General features: G+C 39.7%; 1 protein-coding gene across 2 annotated transcripts in view; it reads right to left on the bottom strand.

Moving 5' to 3' along the window:
- Positions 1-15,367, bottom strand: part of hunk (hormonally up-regulated Neu-associated kinase) — a 60,538-nt gene that overhangs the window by 20,926 nt on the left and 24,245 nt on the right. For both annotated transcript variants that reach the window (XM_072260094.1, XM_072260095.1), the window contains exons 5-6: positions 14,445-14,572; positions 6,708-6,843 (exon numbers count right to left, since the gene is read on the bottom strand). In XM_072260094.1, coding sequence (XP_072116195.1) covers positions 6,708-6,843; positions 14,445-14,572 — 264 coding nt within the window. The remainder of the gene's footprint in view (positions 1-6,707; positions 6,844-14,444; positions 14,573-15,367) is intronic.

Raw genomic sequence — 15,367 nt, 5'->3', positions numbered from 1 at the left:
AACTGACTTATCTTCATTAATATAGCTTTCAACACCGATCCATGTATTTCAGTTTTTTAAATGTTTCTTCCCAATACCCCAATACATCTGGTATTACTCCTTCGCTGAGTTCCCAATTGAATGTGCACAAGTCATGTGTTTTAAAATTTCTGCCTATTGTGTTCACAAGCTGGGTAATAGGTAATGTATAACTGATGGGTGGTTTAATCCGTCCCCTTGCCTGGGAATTCTGGCAGAAACCTGAGACCAACAACATAAACAGTAACAACCTGCACCCTATCACTCCACAATACAAGTGGGTTAAGGTATCAAAGTACTGGTCAACCAGATGTTGAGTAAGCGAATCACCGTTGCTCAGAACTGAAGTATTTGAAGGGGCAAGGTCTGATATCCCACAACCAAATCCTGTGAATCAAGCTGCGTGCAACACTACTTGCTAGGCAGGTACTCCACAGGCTGTGAGGATTCTAAACAGCTCTGAGCTATGGGATAGAACCGCAAAAAAAAACCTGCTTGTTCTGCTTATTATTAACAAATACGACATTAAAGCATCCTTAAAGGTTGAAATTAGATTGTAACTCAATGAAGTTTGGTTACTTTGGGTCATATCTATCAGCTGTTCCTCACTTTTGAATTAACTTTTAATAAAAGCTTTAATCTAGTTAATTTAAGTTCATTATGAAATAATAAAACCAGATAATTTTTACAATTTTGCACAGGCTGATAACACTCATCTATTTTGGCATTTGGGACTAGAAAATCAGTCAACGTAACATATTTTATCAGTGTTGCCTGATAGAAGATGAGCATTACTTGAACGAAATGCAGCAATGAGCATCTGAATCACTCCCATCCATCCAGAAATTACACAATGCAAATTCCGGAGTAATTAAATCTTGGTCTTGACATGATTACTGCATCAGTCACACACACACACACACACACACACATTGTTCATTGTTCAGTGCTTCTTCTGGGAAATTAGACTAAGTTGCCTGGTCATTGGTTACTCCCGGGCAGAATTTGACTTTCGTACCAAAGAGTTTAAGGGGAACCTGAGGGAGAGCTTCTTCATTCAGAGGATGTTACAAGAGGAATGTGCTGCAGTGAATGTGGTGGATGCAGATTTCATTTTAATATTTAAGAGAAGTTTGGATAAGTACGTGGATGGGAGGGGTATGGAAGGCTATAGTCCAGGTGAAGGTCAATGGGGCTAAGCAGAATAACAGTTCAGCACAGACTAGATGAGTCAAATGTCGTTGTTGTTGATTCTCTCCATACCTTCTGGATCAATGGCCGGCAACCTTGCCACCTCTTTAGCATTTGTCTGTTTTTTATAAGGTCGAGTTGGTAGTTCAGTGCTAAACTCAACACGGATGGACAGCATCAAGGAGCCAGCCGGATTTGAGTTTGCTCACTTCAAAGTCCGGTGCGGATGCCACTACACCACTGGCCGGCAAAGATGGTCCAAATGCTGTATCTCTATGCTTCAGTGCTCTGTGAATCTGCCCTGACTGAATCCAAGGCATGGGTATTGACCCACCAGTCCCCTGAGACTGTAAAGCAGAGACCCCAATCTCCACACCCCCACCGTATCCACCCACATACCTAATCACTGCCCTGACTGAATCCAAAGCATGGGTATTGACTCACCAGTCCCCTGAGACTGTAAAGCAGAGACCCCAATCTCCACACCCCCCCCCCCCCCCGTATCCATCCACATACCTAATCACTGCCCTGACTGAATCCAAGGCATGGGTATTGACCCACCAGTCCCCTGAGACTGTAAAGCAGAGACCCCAATCTCCACACCCCCACCGTACCCACCCACATACCTAATCACTGCCCTGACTCAGATCCTGATGCCTATTACTAACTCCAAGCTGTCCAGCCCACTTTATGGCTTTCAATACCCTTTCAGTTTGGCCCTTTCTGAATGCATGGTTCACAGAAAGGCTCCTATACAGGTAATTGGGAAACAATTACCAATAATTTGGTAAATAATTGGGAAAGGTAAGAATACATTGTTGTTATCAAACGCAAAAGTAAGAGGTTACAGTTCATTGATAGAGGGCATTAGTGAGACCACATCTGGATTCTGTGTACTGTATGATATTGGCCTCATTTTTAAGGAGGAATGTCTGCATGTTGAAAGCCGTTCTGACAAAACATAATAGACTTAGTCCTGGATTGGCTGGATTGTCTTATGAGGAAAGGTTGAAGTGACCGACATTTGAAGTGGTGCATACAGCCCAGTCCATCACAGGCAAACACCTCCCACCATCGAGTACACTTACATGGAGCACTGCCACAAGAAAGCAGCATCCATCATCAGGGACCTCCACCACCCAGTCCATGATCTCTTCTCGCTACCTGCATCAGGCAGGAGGTCCCACACCTCCAGTTATTACCCTTCAACCATTAGGCTCCTGAACAAGTGTGCATAACTCACAACAATCCTGAACTGATTCCACAACCTATAGACTCACTTTGAAATACTCTGTAACTCGTGCTCTCAGCATTACCTTCTTTTATATTTGCACAAGTTATATTTACACATAGGTGGTCGGTAATTATTTATGTATATGTAGTTTTTCATAAATTCTATTGTATTTCTTAACTTTCCTATAAATGTCTGCAAAAAAAATCACATCGTTGTATATAGTGACATAAGCATTCTTTGATAATAAATTTACTTTGACTTCCAAGAGTTTGGATGGACTCAGTCTGTATCCAGAGGCGTTTCAAAGAGTGAGAGGGAACTTGACTTAACCATGCAAGGTCTTGAAGGATCATAATCAAGAGTGGTTGTGGAGAGTCCATTTCCATTGGGAGGAACTAAAACAAGGGGTCACCCAGTTAGGACACAGGTGAGGCAAAATTTCTTCTCTCTGAGGGTTGTGAAATTTTGGATTGCTTTCTTCAATGAGCGGTGAAAGCAGGGTATTTGATTATCATTAAGACAGAGTTAGAAAGATGCTTGATAAGGTTCAGGGACTGAATAGCGATCAATGGCCCCAAATGGATCAGTCACAGACTTATCAGAATCAGAATCTTGTTTAATATCACTGGCATATGTCGTGAAATGGCAGAGCAGGGTGAAAGGGTCAGGCCCTACTTCTGATTCTATCCCATTTGCTTGTATGTTTGTTTCTTAGCATTGCTATTTTTGGTGGACCAGGTATACTGCTTCCTATATGAACGATCTTGTAAGGTTGTTTTATTTCACCACACTCTAGTGAAATAGTTTTCTTTTCAATACAGTGACTAAGGTTAAGATCTTTCTTTCCCCAACGGCAGTCTGTCATGACTGTCTGTCATCATCAGAATCTGATGGATAGATTTGCATCAGTCCTAAGTTAACAGCTGCATACAATCTATCTTTTTTTTCACATTGCCTTAGCGTTTCTGCCTTCCTTTAAGGGACTTTCTATTTTACACCATGCTACATTCCTGACAGAGATGAAAGCAATCAAAAGAGATGATGATAACAATTTGAATTATTCTAAAACCTCTGTCAAAATCTACCCTCCAATCATCAGGGCAGGTGCAAATCCGACTCAGAATCCAATTTTCCCTGTGGCTTTGTATCCTGCCACAATATACTGGATGTCAAATATATTGTTCCTTCTTGCGGGCGGCTGTTAAACTTCTGTGATTTTAATTTGAAGTGAATCTCTAAATCTCCAGTGACTTGGTTTGCATCCTTACATCTAACACCTTCTGTGCAATAATGTTTATGAACAGCAGGGCTGGGCTTGAAACTCAATTGCCGATAGGTGTCTGCCTTGAACATTTTTGTTTAATTAGCGGAAGCTCTACTGAAATTGCAGCTTCTGATGGGAACATGAAAGAAACCATGCATATTCTGGTGAATCATATAGTATTTGTTTTACGGGTATTCTTCTGACAACAGGGGAGAACCATGCCAGCATTTATGGATGGTTACTCTGGACAACATAGATTTTGTTTCCTCAGTACTTTTAGGTGTATTTTATGGATTTTGGGCTGCTGATTATGAAAAGCACCATGAGATATCCCTATCACATACCATTTTTTTGAAATCACCTATATTTGTTATTTCAGTTCATAACTTGAGTCAGAAAAACTGATGCCAAGAAAGGCATTTTTGTTGGTCCACAAATCCAACAGGTTATCAATGGCAGGCAATTCAAGGAACTTCTAGTGGGACTGGAGAAAATCACATGTTGAAAATTTTCTTGGCAACTACAGTGCACCAAGCTACACGCAGCTGATTAACAACGTGCTTCAGGCACACAAAACCACGAGGTACAACATGTCACTAAAGATTAATTTTCTGCATTCCTACTTAGGCTTCTTTCCTGCAAATCTTGGCACTGTCAGGGATGGGCATGGTGAAAGGTTTCTCCAGGACATTGGAGGTCATGGAGAAACGGTATCAGGGCAACTGGAATCCATCAATGCTAGCCGATTATTGTTGGACATGTAAGCAAGGAGCCTCAGATACTAAGTACAAACAAAAATCACCAATAACACATTTTTAGCTTAGTTGAACAATTGCAAGCTGTCAGCTCTGTTATGCAATTAAATGCATTATATTCAATAGAAGTTAATTTCTTATTTCTCCAAGTTCCTACATGATACAAGTGGACTGACTTTATTTATTTATTTACGTACATATCTATTTATCTATCTATTTATTTATTCCAGTGTGGAATAGGCCCTTTTGCCCCTTCAAGCCATGCTGCCCAGCAATCCCCTGATTTAATCCTAGCCTAATCACAGGACAATTTACAATGGCCAACTAAACAGCCAACAGGAATGTCTTCAAGCTGTGGAAGGAAATCAGAGCACCCAGAGAAAACCCACGCAGTCACGGGGAGAAAATACAAACACATTACAGGCAGCAGCGGGAACTGAACCCAGCTCGCTGGTACTGTAATGTGTTGTGTAACCACTATGCTGCTGCCATGCCACCCCAAATTTATTACATTTGTGCTCAGCTTCGTGCGGTCTATCATAAACAAAGAAAAATGCCTGAGGAAGCAACACTTTTGAAAAAATTTGTTGTCCAGTGTTACTTGACTTGTCATTGGAGTTGTACATCGCACTGAATCCAAGCACCTAATTTATGCCAGTCCCATTTTCCTTATCACATCCCCACCAACTATTTCCGAATTAGACATATGGGCCAAATACAGGCAAGTGGGATTATCTTAGATGGACATTGTGATCAGCATGCCTGAGATGGGCCGAAGGGCCTGTTTCCATGCTGTACTACTCTGTGAATCTGACTTCAATTCTTTTGCCACATAACTAAGCTAGGAACAATTTATAGTAGCCAATTGAACCAACCATCTTTAGCAAGTGGGAGGGAACTATTTGCACTATTTATTTATTCATTTTTGTAGCTTGCAGTAATTGTTTTGTCTTGCACTGTATTGCCACCACAAAAAAAGCAAGTTTCACAACATACGTCTGTGATAATAAACCCAATTCTGATTCCATAGCAACCAGAGAGAAACCAACACAGTTACTGTGGGAACATGCGAACTCCACACAGACAGCACCCAAGGTCAGGATCGAACTCTGGTCTCCGAAATTAGTGAAGCAGCAGCGCTACCTGTGAACAACCTCTTTTCTCAAATGGGTTTGTACTCATGTTTCATAGAACATAGAAACCGACAACACACTACAGGCCCTTTGGCACACAATGTTGTGCCGATCACGTAGCCTATTCTAGAATTTTCCTACCACATACCCCTCTATTTTTCTAAGCTTCATGTACCTATCCAAGAGTCACTTAAAAGACCCTATTGTATCCACCTCTACCACTGTCAATGGCAGTGCATTCCATGCACCCGCCACTCTCTGTGTGAAAAACTTACATTTGACATCCCCCTTGTACCTACTTCCAAGCTATGCCCTCTCGTGTTAGCCCATTTCAGCCCTGGGAAAAAGCCTCTGTCTATTGACATGATCAATCCCCCTCATTATCTTATACACCTCTGTCAGGTCACCCCTCATCCTCCATCGCTCCAAAGAATAAAGGCCAAGTTCACTCAACCTATTCTCATAGGCCATGCTCTCTAATCTAGGCAACATCCTTGTAAATCTCCTCTGCACTCTATCTATAGTATCAGTGGCAGTGATCATACATATAACTTGGATGACAGTAATTTTAAGTTCCATTTGAGACTCGACAATAAAATATAGGATGGCAGCCGAGTGCATCATGTGAGATGTTTTCCTTCAGTTTGGGAAAAATGGTCCTGATGTCCTCTCAGGAGAACATTAAATATTCCTATACATTACATTTTTTCCCAAAAGAAAAGGGAATTCTCCTTCTGCTCGGTAATATTATTGCACCAAACAAAATCAATCAAACAGATTTGCCTAGAAATTCAAATCCATCGTACAATGTTTTCATACACTTGAAGGTTCAATTTCATCATGCAAGACAAGCTTTTCACTGTATCTCAGTACATATAACAAATAATAAACCAACTTCAAATCCAATTCATTAAAAAATAAATCACAAAGGAAAATTGTGGATTTTCTCTAAAAGCCACAAAGTCTGTGGCTTCCTGCCAGGTCCTCTGAGCATTGAATGCAATGAGAAACTCAGGCATGCACAGTGATGGCCAAGTAAATCCACAACTTTTGCTGAGATAAACAGGGCTTAATCCTGCTATTTGAAACAAACAGATGTCATTACGCCCTACCGGTATGAGTAAGCCGTCCTTGATGTAGGTGTCCCTGAGGAGTCGTCATTCAGCCAGTGATCAGAAAGTACCTGTTGAATGTTTGGCCGTTTAATGGGGTCAGGCTCCAGTAAGGATAGTAGAAAATTAATAGCAGCTGGGAAAATAATAAAAATAGTAATACAACATTTATTGATCACACTAAAATATCAATCTCTCCCTCTCTCTCTATCACAGAGTTTTAGTTATTTTCTCCTTGACATCTTTATGTAATTTCTCTCCGTCTGTGTCAGGATAGCATTCCAAAGTGATGCCTCATTTTGTTTTCATTGGAGTTTAATACAGGCACCTGCTTTACATTAATTTAATATTAACAGGCAGTCATTCCAAATTCACTCTGTGATTAAAGACAGCGTTGCAGCCTGAAGTATACAAATTTTACCAGTCAAGGGTTTGGAATGTTTCTGAGAGTTATGTTTTTATTTCTGGATTGCATTAACACTATAATATTATCAATCTTCATCTGAAAACAGACTTTAGAAGTAAAGAATAATAACAAATACTGCCACTATGAAATATTATGAAACATGCATAGAAATCGTTCAACAGTTCATTTATCAGATTTGAATTTTATTAACCCTGAGTTAAAATGCATGTTGTTGTGAAGGGTATTCTGTATATAATTTTTCTCTCCCAGTAGTTAAGAACTTAGCCCTGTAAGACCCTCTTTCCTCCACTGGTCAGATCAGAGCTCCCATCTTCCACTATGTATTTTTATGGTAATTGTGTTTTCATATTTTTAATCACCACACCACCACTCGATAAATGCTAGAGATTCTGCAGATGCTGGAAATCTTGAGGAACTCACACAAAATGCAGGAGGAACTCAGCAAGTTGGGCAGATCTATGGAGAGGACTGAACATTGACTGTTTATTCCCCTCCATGTAAAATGTTTGTTGTGTTGAGTCCCTCCAGCATTTTGTATGTGTTATACCATCACTCCGTTGGAATTCTAGAAAAGCTTAAACAGATTGGGAGCAAATTCCTTATTTCATTCAAGAAACTGACATGATTTAACTGGAAACAAAGATTTATCCTTCTAACAAGAAAATTAAAATCAGACATAGTAATTAAAATTATTTTAATGGTAGAATAAGCAAATGGATTTTAACAACTCTGCCAGTTCCTTCAAATTTTAGTTATAATTATAACTTGATCTCTAACAAGTTAATGCTAGTGCAGACATGTTTACCACATAAAATATCTAAAGGTATTTTGAATTTTAATTGCCTGTGACTTCTACTTATATAAAATTAAAATGTTCTTTTTATGAAAACCAATTGAGAATTTATTTTTTTAAGAAAGAGCCTTTCATGCCAGAGCCCTTTCATCATAGAAAAAATAATTTTAATAAAACTGAAAAAAAATTAAGTTTGCATTTTTATTCAGCAAGGCATGTCAAATTTTAATTCACTCATGGAGTCAGCCTTATTCCACAGTAGCTGTGTTCAATCTCTCCGGCTACATGCTAATTCTGAGAATGGATATATCTGTGGTAGCTATCAATATCAATCTTACCTTTATAGATATTGAAAAATACTCCACTGTAAATCCACCTTATAAGGTACAAGCTAAAGACATCTCCTTAATAAAGATCGACCATGGTCATGACCATCATGACCAATCTTCCATGTTGATCAGTGAGAACATTTATTTTATCTGCTATGTTACTGCTCAATACAGATCTTGGAAAAATGATTGCTAGACTCAATGACTTACATTCTGAAATCTTGTCCTGCATGCCTTTAGGGAGGTATCTAACTCGCTTAATAACTTACTTCCACGGCAATAGTGGGACTGAACTTGCATCTCACCACTCCTTTAATACCAACCCTTTGTTGCTTTTGTAAAGTACAATGCCATTACAAGCCCAACAACCATAATAACAAAAGCATCATCAGCAGAGTGGCATTACCAGAGTACATTGAAATCTACTCAGTTTCCAATTCATCATCACATTATAGAAAAGTATCTTTTTATTGCGGTTGTATTTAGTGATATTAAATATAGCATCAACAATATAATACTTAGAAGAAATGCCTTGATAAAAGGGTAAATTACTGTGAAGGGCAATACAGTAATTTTAAAACATTTCTTGCTTTGTGGTATAATTTCTGTTGCTTTTCACCCCCTGGTCCTATAATTTTGAAATTAAGGAAGGAAGGAGTAACCTGAGCTTTGAAAACAAAAAGTCACATGAGACGAAAGAACTGCCAATTTTTCTTCTCCTTTGAGATTTATCTTTGCATTGCCTGGAGCACATCTGCACAGTTCCAAGCATATAAAATTCACTGGAAGCAGAGCAATGCCAGTTCATCTGCTAATCAGAGAGATCATTACTGATCCAAGACCTAACTGCACCTATCAGTCTTCATTACCTTGGGATGAAAGCCATTTGATTCTAGGTGTTTGTCATTCTTAAGTTTTGTCATTATCTTTGTTGAAATTCTACTATGTTAACTTTGGCAAGACCACATCCTGACTTCACTGCTAGTTACGTTGGAACATCTGGCATCTATCCCATTCCTCAAATGTAAATACAGATCAATATAATTATTCAACATGCCTGTCTAAGCTTAGTTTCATTTACAATGTCATATTATCTGCTTTCAAAAGGCTACATTTTTACTGATGACACAGTTCTTCTAAATTGCAACTGGATTTTGTTGGATTGATTGGATATCCCTTGCAGATTTCCATTCACTCACTTTTAAAAAAATCTTTTGCTCCCCTTTGTAACTTTTCTATTATGAAGATCTGTGCAAGCTTTTGCAACTTTGCTATCTTTCTCATTAGGTTTTATGTTGCCCCTTAGTTTAATCATACATGGATTTTGATTCAGTAATTAGAATTCTTCCTCCTAAACTGGTTATGCATCACCTTAAATTCTTTACTCTCGTCCTATTGATCAGTGTTTACAAATCTTCTGTTGTTTTTCCCCATTAACAGATTTACCCAGATTACTGTGAAAGAAATCTCCTCTCTCTTTTTCAGTTATTTTCTCAGTCATAATAAAATTCTTAAAAGATATCTTGAAAAAAGTCCATAACATGTGCAATATATTATGGACTTTTTTTTAAAAAAGTGGCTGCTTGAACTACTAATTCCTGTCTGGATCCACTTTTCTTTGTTTAAACACAGTGAGAAACTAAAGTGACATAAATTAAAAACAGCCACAGACGCAGTAGGGTTGCATTATTTTTAGTTGGATTTGATATGACTCATTACGACAGTGCCCCAGTTGGTTCCACGTAGATACAGTTGTTGAAACTGATAACAGCTGACATATCTCACCTACCATAAAATAAGGCTTGTTGGCTGCATTGAGTATCACAGTGTTGGATGATGCATTACAGGGAACTAAACAGGGGAATGGAACTAATCAGGAGTACTTTGACCACAAGACCATAAGACATAGGAGCAGAATTAGGCCCTGTGGCCCATCAAGACTGCTCCACCATTCAATCATGGCTGATCCGTTCTTTTCTCCTCCTCAACCCCATTTCCCAGCCTTCTCCCCATAACTTTTGATGCCATGTCCAATCAAGAAGCTATCAATTTCTGCCTTAAATACACCCAATGCCCTGGCCTCCACAGCTGCATGTGGCAACAAATTCCACAAATTCACCACCGTCTGACTAAAGAAATTTCTCCGCATCTCTGTTTTGAATGGACGCCCCTCTATTCTGAGGCTGTGCCCTCTTGTCCTAGACTCTCCCACCACGGGGAACATCCTTTCCACATCTACTCTGTCTAGGCCTTTCAACTTTTGGAAGGTTTCAATGTGATGCCCCCCTCATCCCTCTAAATTCCAGCAAGTACAGACCCAGAGCCATCAAACATTCCTCATCTAACATTTTTATTCCTGGAATCATCCTTTTGAACCTCCTCTGGACCCTCTCCAATGCCAGCACATCTTTTCTAAGATGAGGAGCCCAAAACTGTACACAATACTCAAGATGTGGCCTCACTAGTGCCTTATAAAGTCTCAGCATCACACCCCTGCTCTTGTATTTTAGACCTCTTGAAATGAATGCTAACACTGCATTTGTCTTCCTCACCACCGGCTCAACCTGCAAGTTAACCTTTAGGGTGTTCTGCACAAGGACTCCCAAATCCCTTTGCATCTCAAATTTTTCTATTTCCTCCCCATTTAGAATATAGTCCGCACATTTATTTCTACTTCTAAAGTGCATGACCATGTCTCTTCCAACATTGTATTTCATTTGCCACTTCTTGCCCATTCTCCTAATCTGTCTAAGTCCAGCTTTGGCTCAATGGGACAAATGGCCTATGTTGATTTCATAAGAAATTAAAATTTCAATAACCACTGTTTTCTACTTCAGCATCAAAGTACATTTACATCGACTCAAGATTCAAGAGTTTGGAGTTCAATTCCCATGCCATCTCTATGGAGTTTGTATGTCATTCCGGTGAATGTGCTGGTTTCCTCCGAGTGCTCCAGCTTCCTCCTACGTTCCAAAGGCGTATTGGTTAGTAGGTTAGATGGTCATTGTAAATTGTCCTGTGATTAGGCTAGAGTTAAATCAGTAGGTTTCTGGACAGTGTGGCACGTTGCGTCTGAAGGTCCTAATCTGCACTGTGTCTCTAAAAAAATAAATTAGATCATGATTTACGTGTATATATCACACGTACATCAAAACATAAAGTGATGTATGTTATTTGCATTGACAACCAACGCACCTGAGGGTGTGCTGGGGATAGCTTGTAGGTGTCAGCATGCATGCCACTGCCCATATAGCACCTGGAGAGGATTCCAATTCCAGTTTCCAGGGAACACAGACTCAGGCCTGCAGACACTGGGCTTCGACCTCACCAGTAGACTCAGAGAGGTTCACAGACCCGACTCCAGCCAAAGGGCCTCGACCTCTGGACTTCTGATTCATCCTTGGGCTACAATCCTTGGCATCAATCCCAGGACACGCCAAGTACCAATACCAGGCCTCCAAATCAGGAGTTACTGATGGTAGGAAACCAAACCCTAGGCCTTGAACTCTGGTTTCACTGACCTCATAAACCCAGGGGGTCATTAGATCTCATTCCTCCTGCCCACACAGAAATCCAACTCCAGAACCTATTGACAACTTCCTGACTTGAAAGCACCCTCATCCACTCTCTGCCGATCCGACACGAAACATCCAACTATGGATATCCCACATCCATGTTGCTGGTCTTCAAACGCAAAACAATCACTTAGACATTTGTAAATGGGTGGAGTATATGGGCTGATGCATTCAGGCATCAATAACTTGATACGTGGCAGATCTCTCATTAGGAATTCAATAATTCTTGCAGTAGGGAAAGCTCTCCTGTGACTGCCACAAGTTGAACAAAAATCTCACGTCCACCAATACCAACAAAATTGTAAAAGCAAATAAAATATATTTAATTTTTCCTGAGAGAAATAATAAATTCAAGAAGTCTTTGCAACCACAGGGAATCACTGGTTTCAATCAAATATCTGCAGACTGCAAAGTTCTATAACTAAGTGATCTCTTCGGTGCTTCAATATTAATACAAAATTTTGTAGCCATGCTCCTTGCAGAAACCAATTCAACTGCAGTATTGGATTATAGTGTGTTCTGCAGCCTCACGGGACACAAAAGGCTTGGAAAATGATATTTTAAAGGGAAACATGAAATCAGAATGTATTCTTTCCTAATATAAAGAGTACTTTAGAAAGGAGGAAGCCATCATTGAAATACAACCTCCCATTATTATGGTAGGTATAAGGGCAGCAGATTATCAGTATCCCTATGTCTTCCATTTCACACATCATTCAAGCTTTCCTTATATGAGTGGTCAGAGAAGGAATCAATGTGTACAAAACACACATGTGGAGATAGAAAATGTGTGTGTGCAAAAATATATGCACAGAACAGAAATGCGCCATGATAACGACTGAGATTTGCTAAAATATGTTTTTTAAAAACTCAGTCGCGGTAGCATTTTCTGAGTTGTGTTTCTTTCCTTAATTCACTTTTGGCAATTCAATTCATTTTATAAACTATACAATATTCTTATGTTGTCCTGAGAGGAAACTAAGTTATCCTGAACTGCCATAAGCTTGATTCTTGGGTGCCAAAAATCTTCCAATTTATGGAATTGAATTTCAACTTTTAACCCACTGTATTTCCCCAGAAAACAAATTGCAAACAAGCAACAAGCTGCAGCCATTTTACTCATTCTATTCATTCTACTGATTTATATCAGTCTAAAACATAATTGCCACACTTTTAACCTTGGATTAATTCACTGAACAAGCGCAATGTAATCAGCTCCAGCATGTGAGTTAGGCCATGGTACGTGCTTTAGTATCTCAACAAGTTTTCTAAGCATGGACCACTCAGATCAAAGAGACTCCAAGTTCATCATTAGTCTACACTTAGCGCAAGTCTACATTCAGTTACTTGGCTTCATGCCAAGCAAGAGTGCTTCAGCCAACATGCAGGCAGATCCCTTCTATGTGAGCGTGAGAAGCTGTTGGAATTTTTCTACTGTTACAAGAACAGTCACTGAAGTACTCATTGTTTGCAATTTTATGAACTAGCGAGGCGCCAATACATTTGAAAGAGGAGAGAAGATGATGAGAGAAACATGGTGCAAAGGAAATTTTAAAAATACGTTGTGATCACTATTTTAAAATGAGGGCAAATTGAGTTGTTGATGCTCCAGAAGGTATAATTACTCCTGCCTGGTTGGCTTTGAACACTGTTGACCCAGCTTCGTTTGCTAACCTCTGTATAAACTAATACATTATGTTCTCAGATGTTTGACCCCTTAGGATATTTGGTTGCCATTACATTTTTCCCACCGGAGAAATTATTCTCAGAAACATCTGCATTAAAAATTGCAAGTGGAACACATACAATGAAAATCTTAAAGCTTCATTCATTTTCTTGACGAAGCATTTGCAAGTAAATTTAGTCACTTTTGTAAAAATCTTTAGAAGATTAAGTTCCCACTGTTTGTTGGGGTCAACCATAGATGCCGCGATCCAGCTGTCAATATGCAATACTCAATACAGGGCAGAACGATATGGGGAGCAAGTTGTTGCCCATGTAGCAAGCTCCCCTCCATATGCAGCTGATGAATCCAAAAGAACTGTAGAGACTGACACAGCTTGGCACCAGCGGTGTCGCAGGAGTAGCTAGTCAGCGTTGAACTCAACACAGGTTTACCTTAGGGACTCCAGCTGCTGATTTTTTTTCTCAGGGTTACTACCAAAGCCTTCACAATGAGTGGTCATAGTCACAAGGCAGCAGAGGTTTGAGATCAGAGTTTTCCTTCTCAGAGGTGAGCTGCATCTACCCAAAGTGACTGGTTTTAAGGCGCCAGTAGCCCAGCTTTGCCCTTTCTCCTGTCAGTAGAAATGGTTCCACCAGGCTGAGTAGCTAAGCTACATGTGGAGCCCAGGAACTATTTGAGGTGCATGCAATTGGGAGCATTTAATAGGTAGTGGGAGCTTATTCCCACTACATCCCCCACCCCACCCGCTATGAAAATCTAGAAGATTGGGAAGATATTTTAAGCCAACAGAGTAGAAGTAAATGAAAATAAAATTTTTAATGTGATTTCCTGGTTTCAATTATCCTCCAAGGGTACAGAAACTGTTGGTCCCATAGAAAATTGCTCTTGCATAATGTATTATAATAAAACTCATTGTGTGTAATTACCTGATGAGAGATGGACAGGTAGAGGATTAAGGTCTTTATCCACCATTTTCTGGTGCAAGGCTCTTAGGCTGAATGGTTCTACTGTGAAAGGTAAGGTGCCAGTCAGCATTGCATAGGTATTCACACCACTGGAAGACAAAAGAAAAATTTAGCGAATGTACCATTGAAAATTAAATTGAACTTTTATCCTCATTTCTCTGAACACCAAAACATATCCACCATACCTCAATCCTGCTACATTCCCACATTTCCTGTCCATAGCTCAAATGTAAAATCACATCTAAAGATTACCTTTACTTGTTATATGCAAATTGAAACATCAAAACATGCATCGATATACATCGTTTTGCATCAACATCCAGCATAGTCTGAGGATTGTGCTGGAGGCTGCCAACAGCTGTTGCCATGGTTCTGCTACCAACATAGCATGACCACAACTTACAAGTTTGCAACTCAATCGCTGACCTCCAACTCTCAGATACATGGAAATGTTCAGGAGTGATTTATTCTGAACATTATCTCAGAATAAAAAAGAACTTACATTCTTTAACCTCAAAGCTGGCTTGGAATTCTGTGATTTAGAAACTGGTCTTCATCATAAACTACCTTTTAGGAATGACCATATGTCATTTGAAAATTACTTGTAAATAACTTCATCTGCTGAGCAGATGCAGTGATGATTTAGATCAGTTCAGGCAGTTGGCCTCTGATTACCAGATGAGAATTGGACTCCAGTAGCAACAGGAGAATCAGGAAGATCCTAAGGATAAGCTTGACCGGTTGGCTGAACCCTCTGTTAACTACGCTGTTGGTGAAAAGCAGTCAAACCTGTGATCAATGTCCTGAGGTGCAGTCCAAAGTTGGAGGCCCAATGACTGTGATTCTGAGAATCTAGGGACAAGGACTAGAGGCAAGGAGATGCC

The sequence above is a fragment of the Mobula birostris genome, chromosome 6 (genome assembly GCF_030028105.1).
Source record: "Mobula birostris isolate sMobBir1 chromosome 6, sMobBir1.hap1, whole genome shotgun sequence".
NCBI lineage: Eukaryota > Metazoa > Chordata > Chondrichthyes > Myliobatiformes > Myliobatidae > Mobula > Mobula birostris.
Note: the sequence above shows the minus strand (reverse complement) of the source record. Positions and strands in the feature narration are given on the sequence as shown.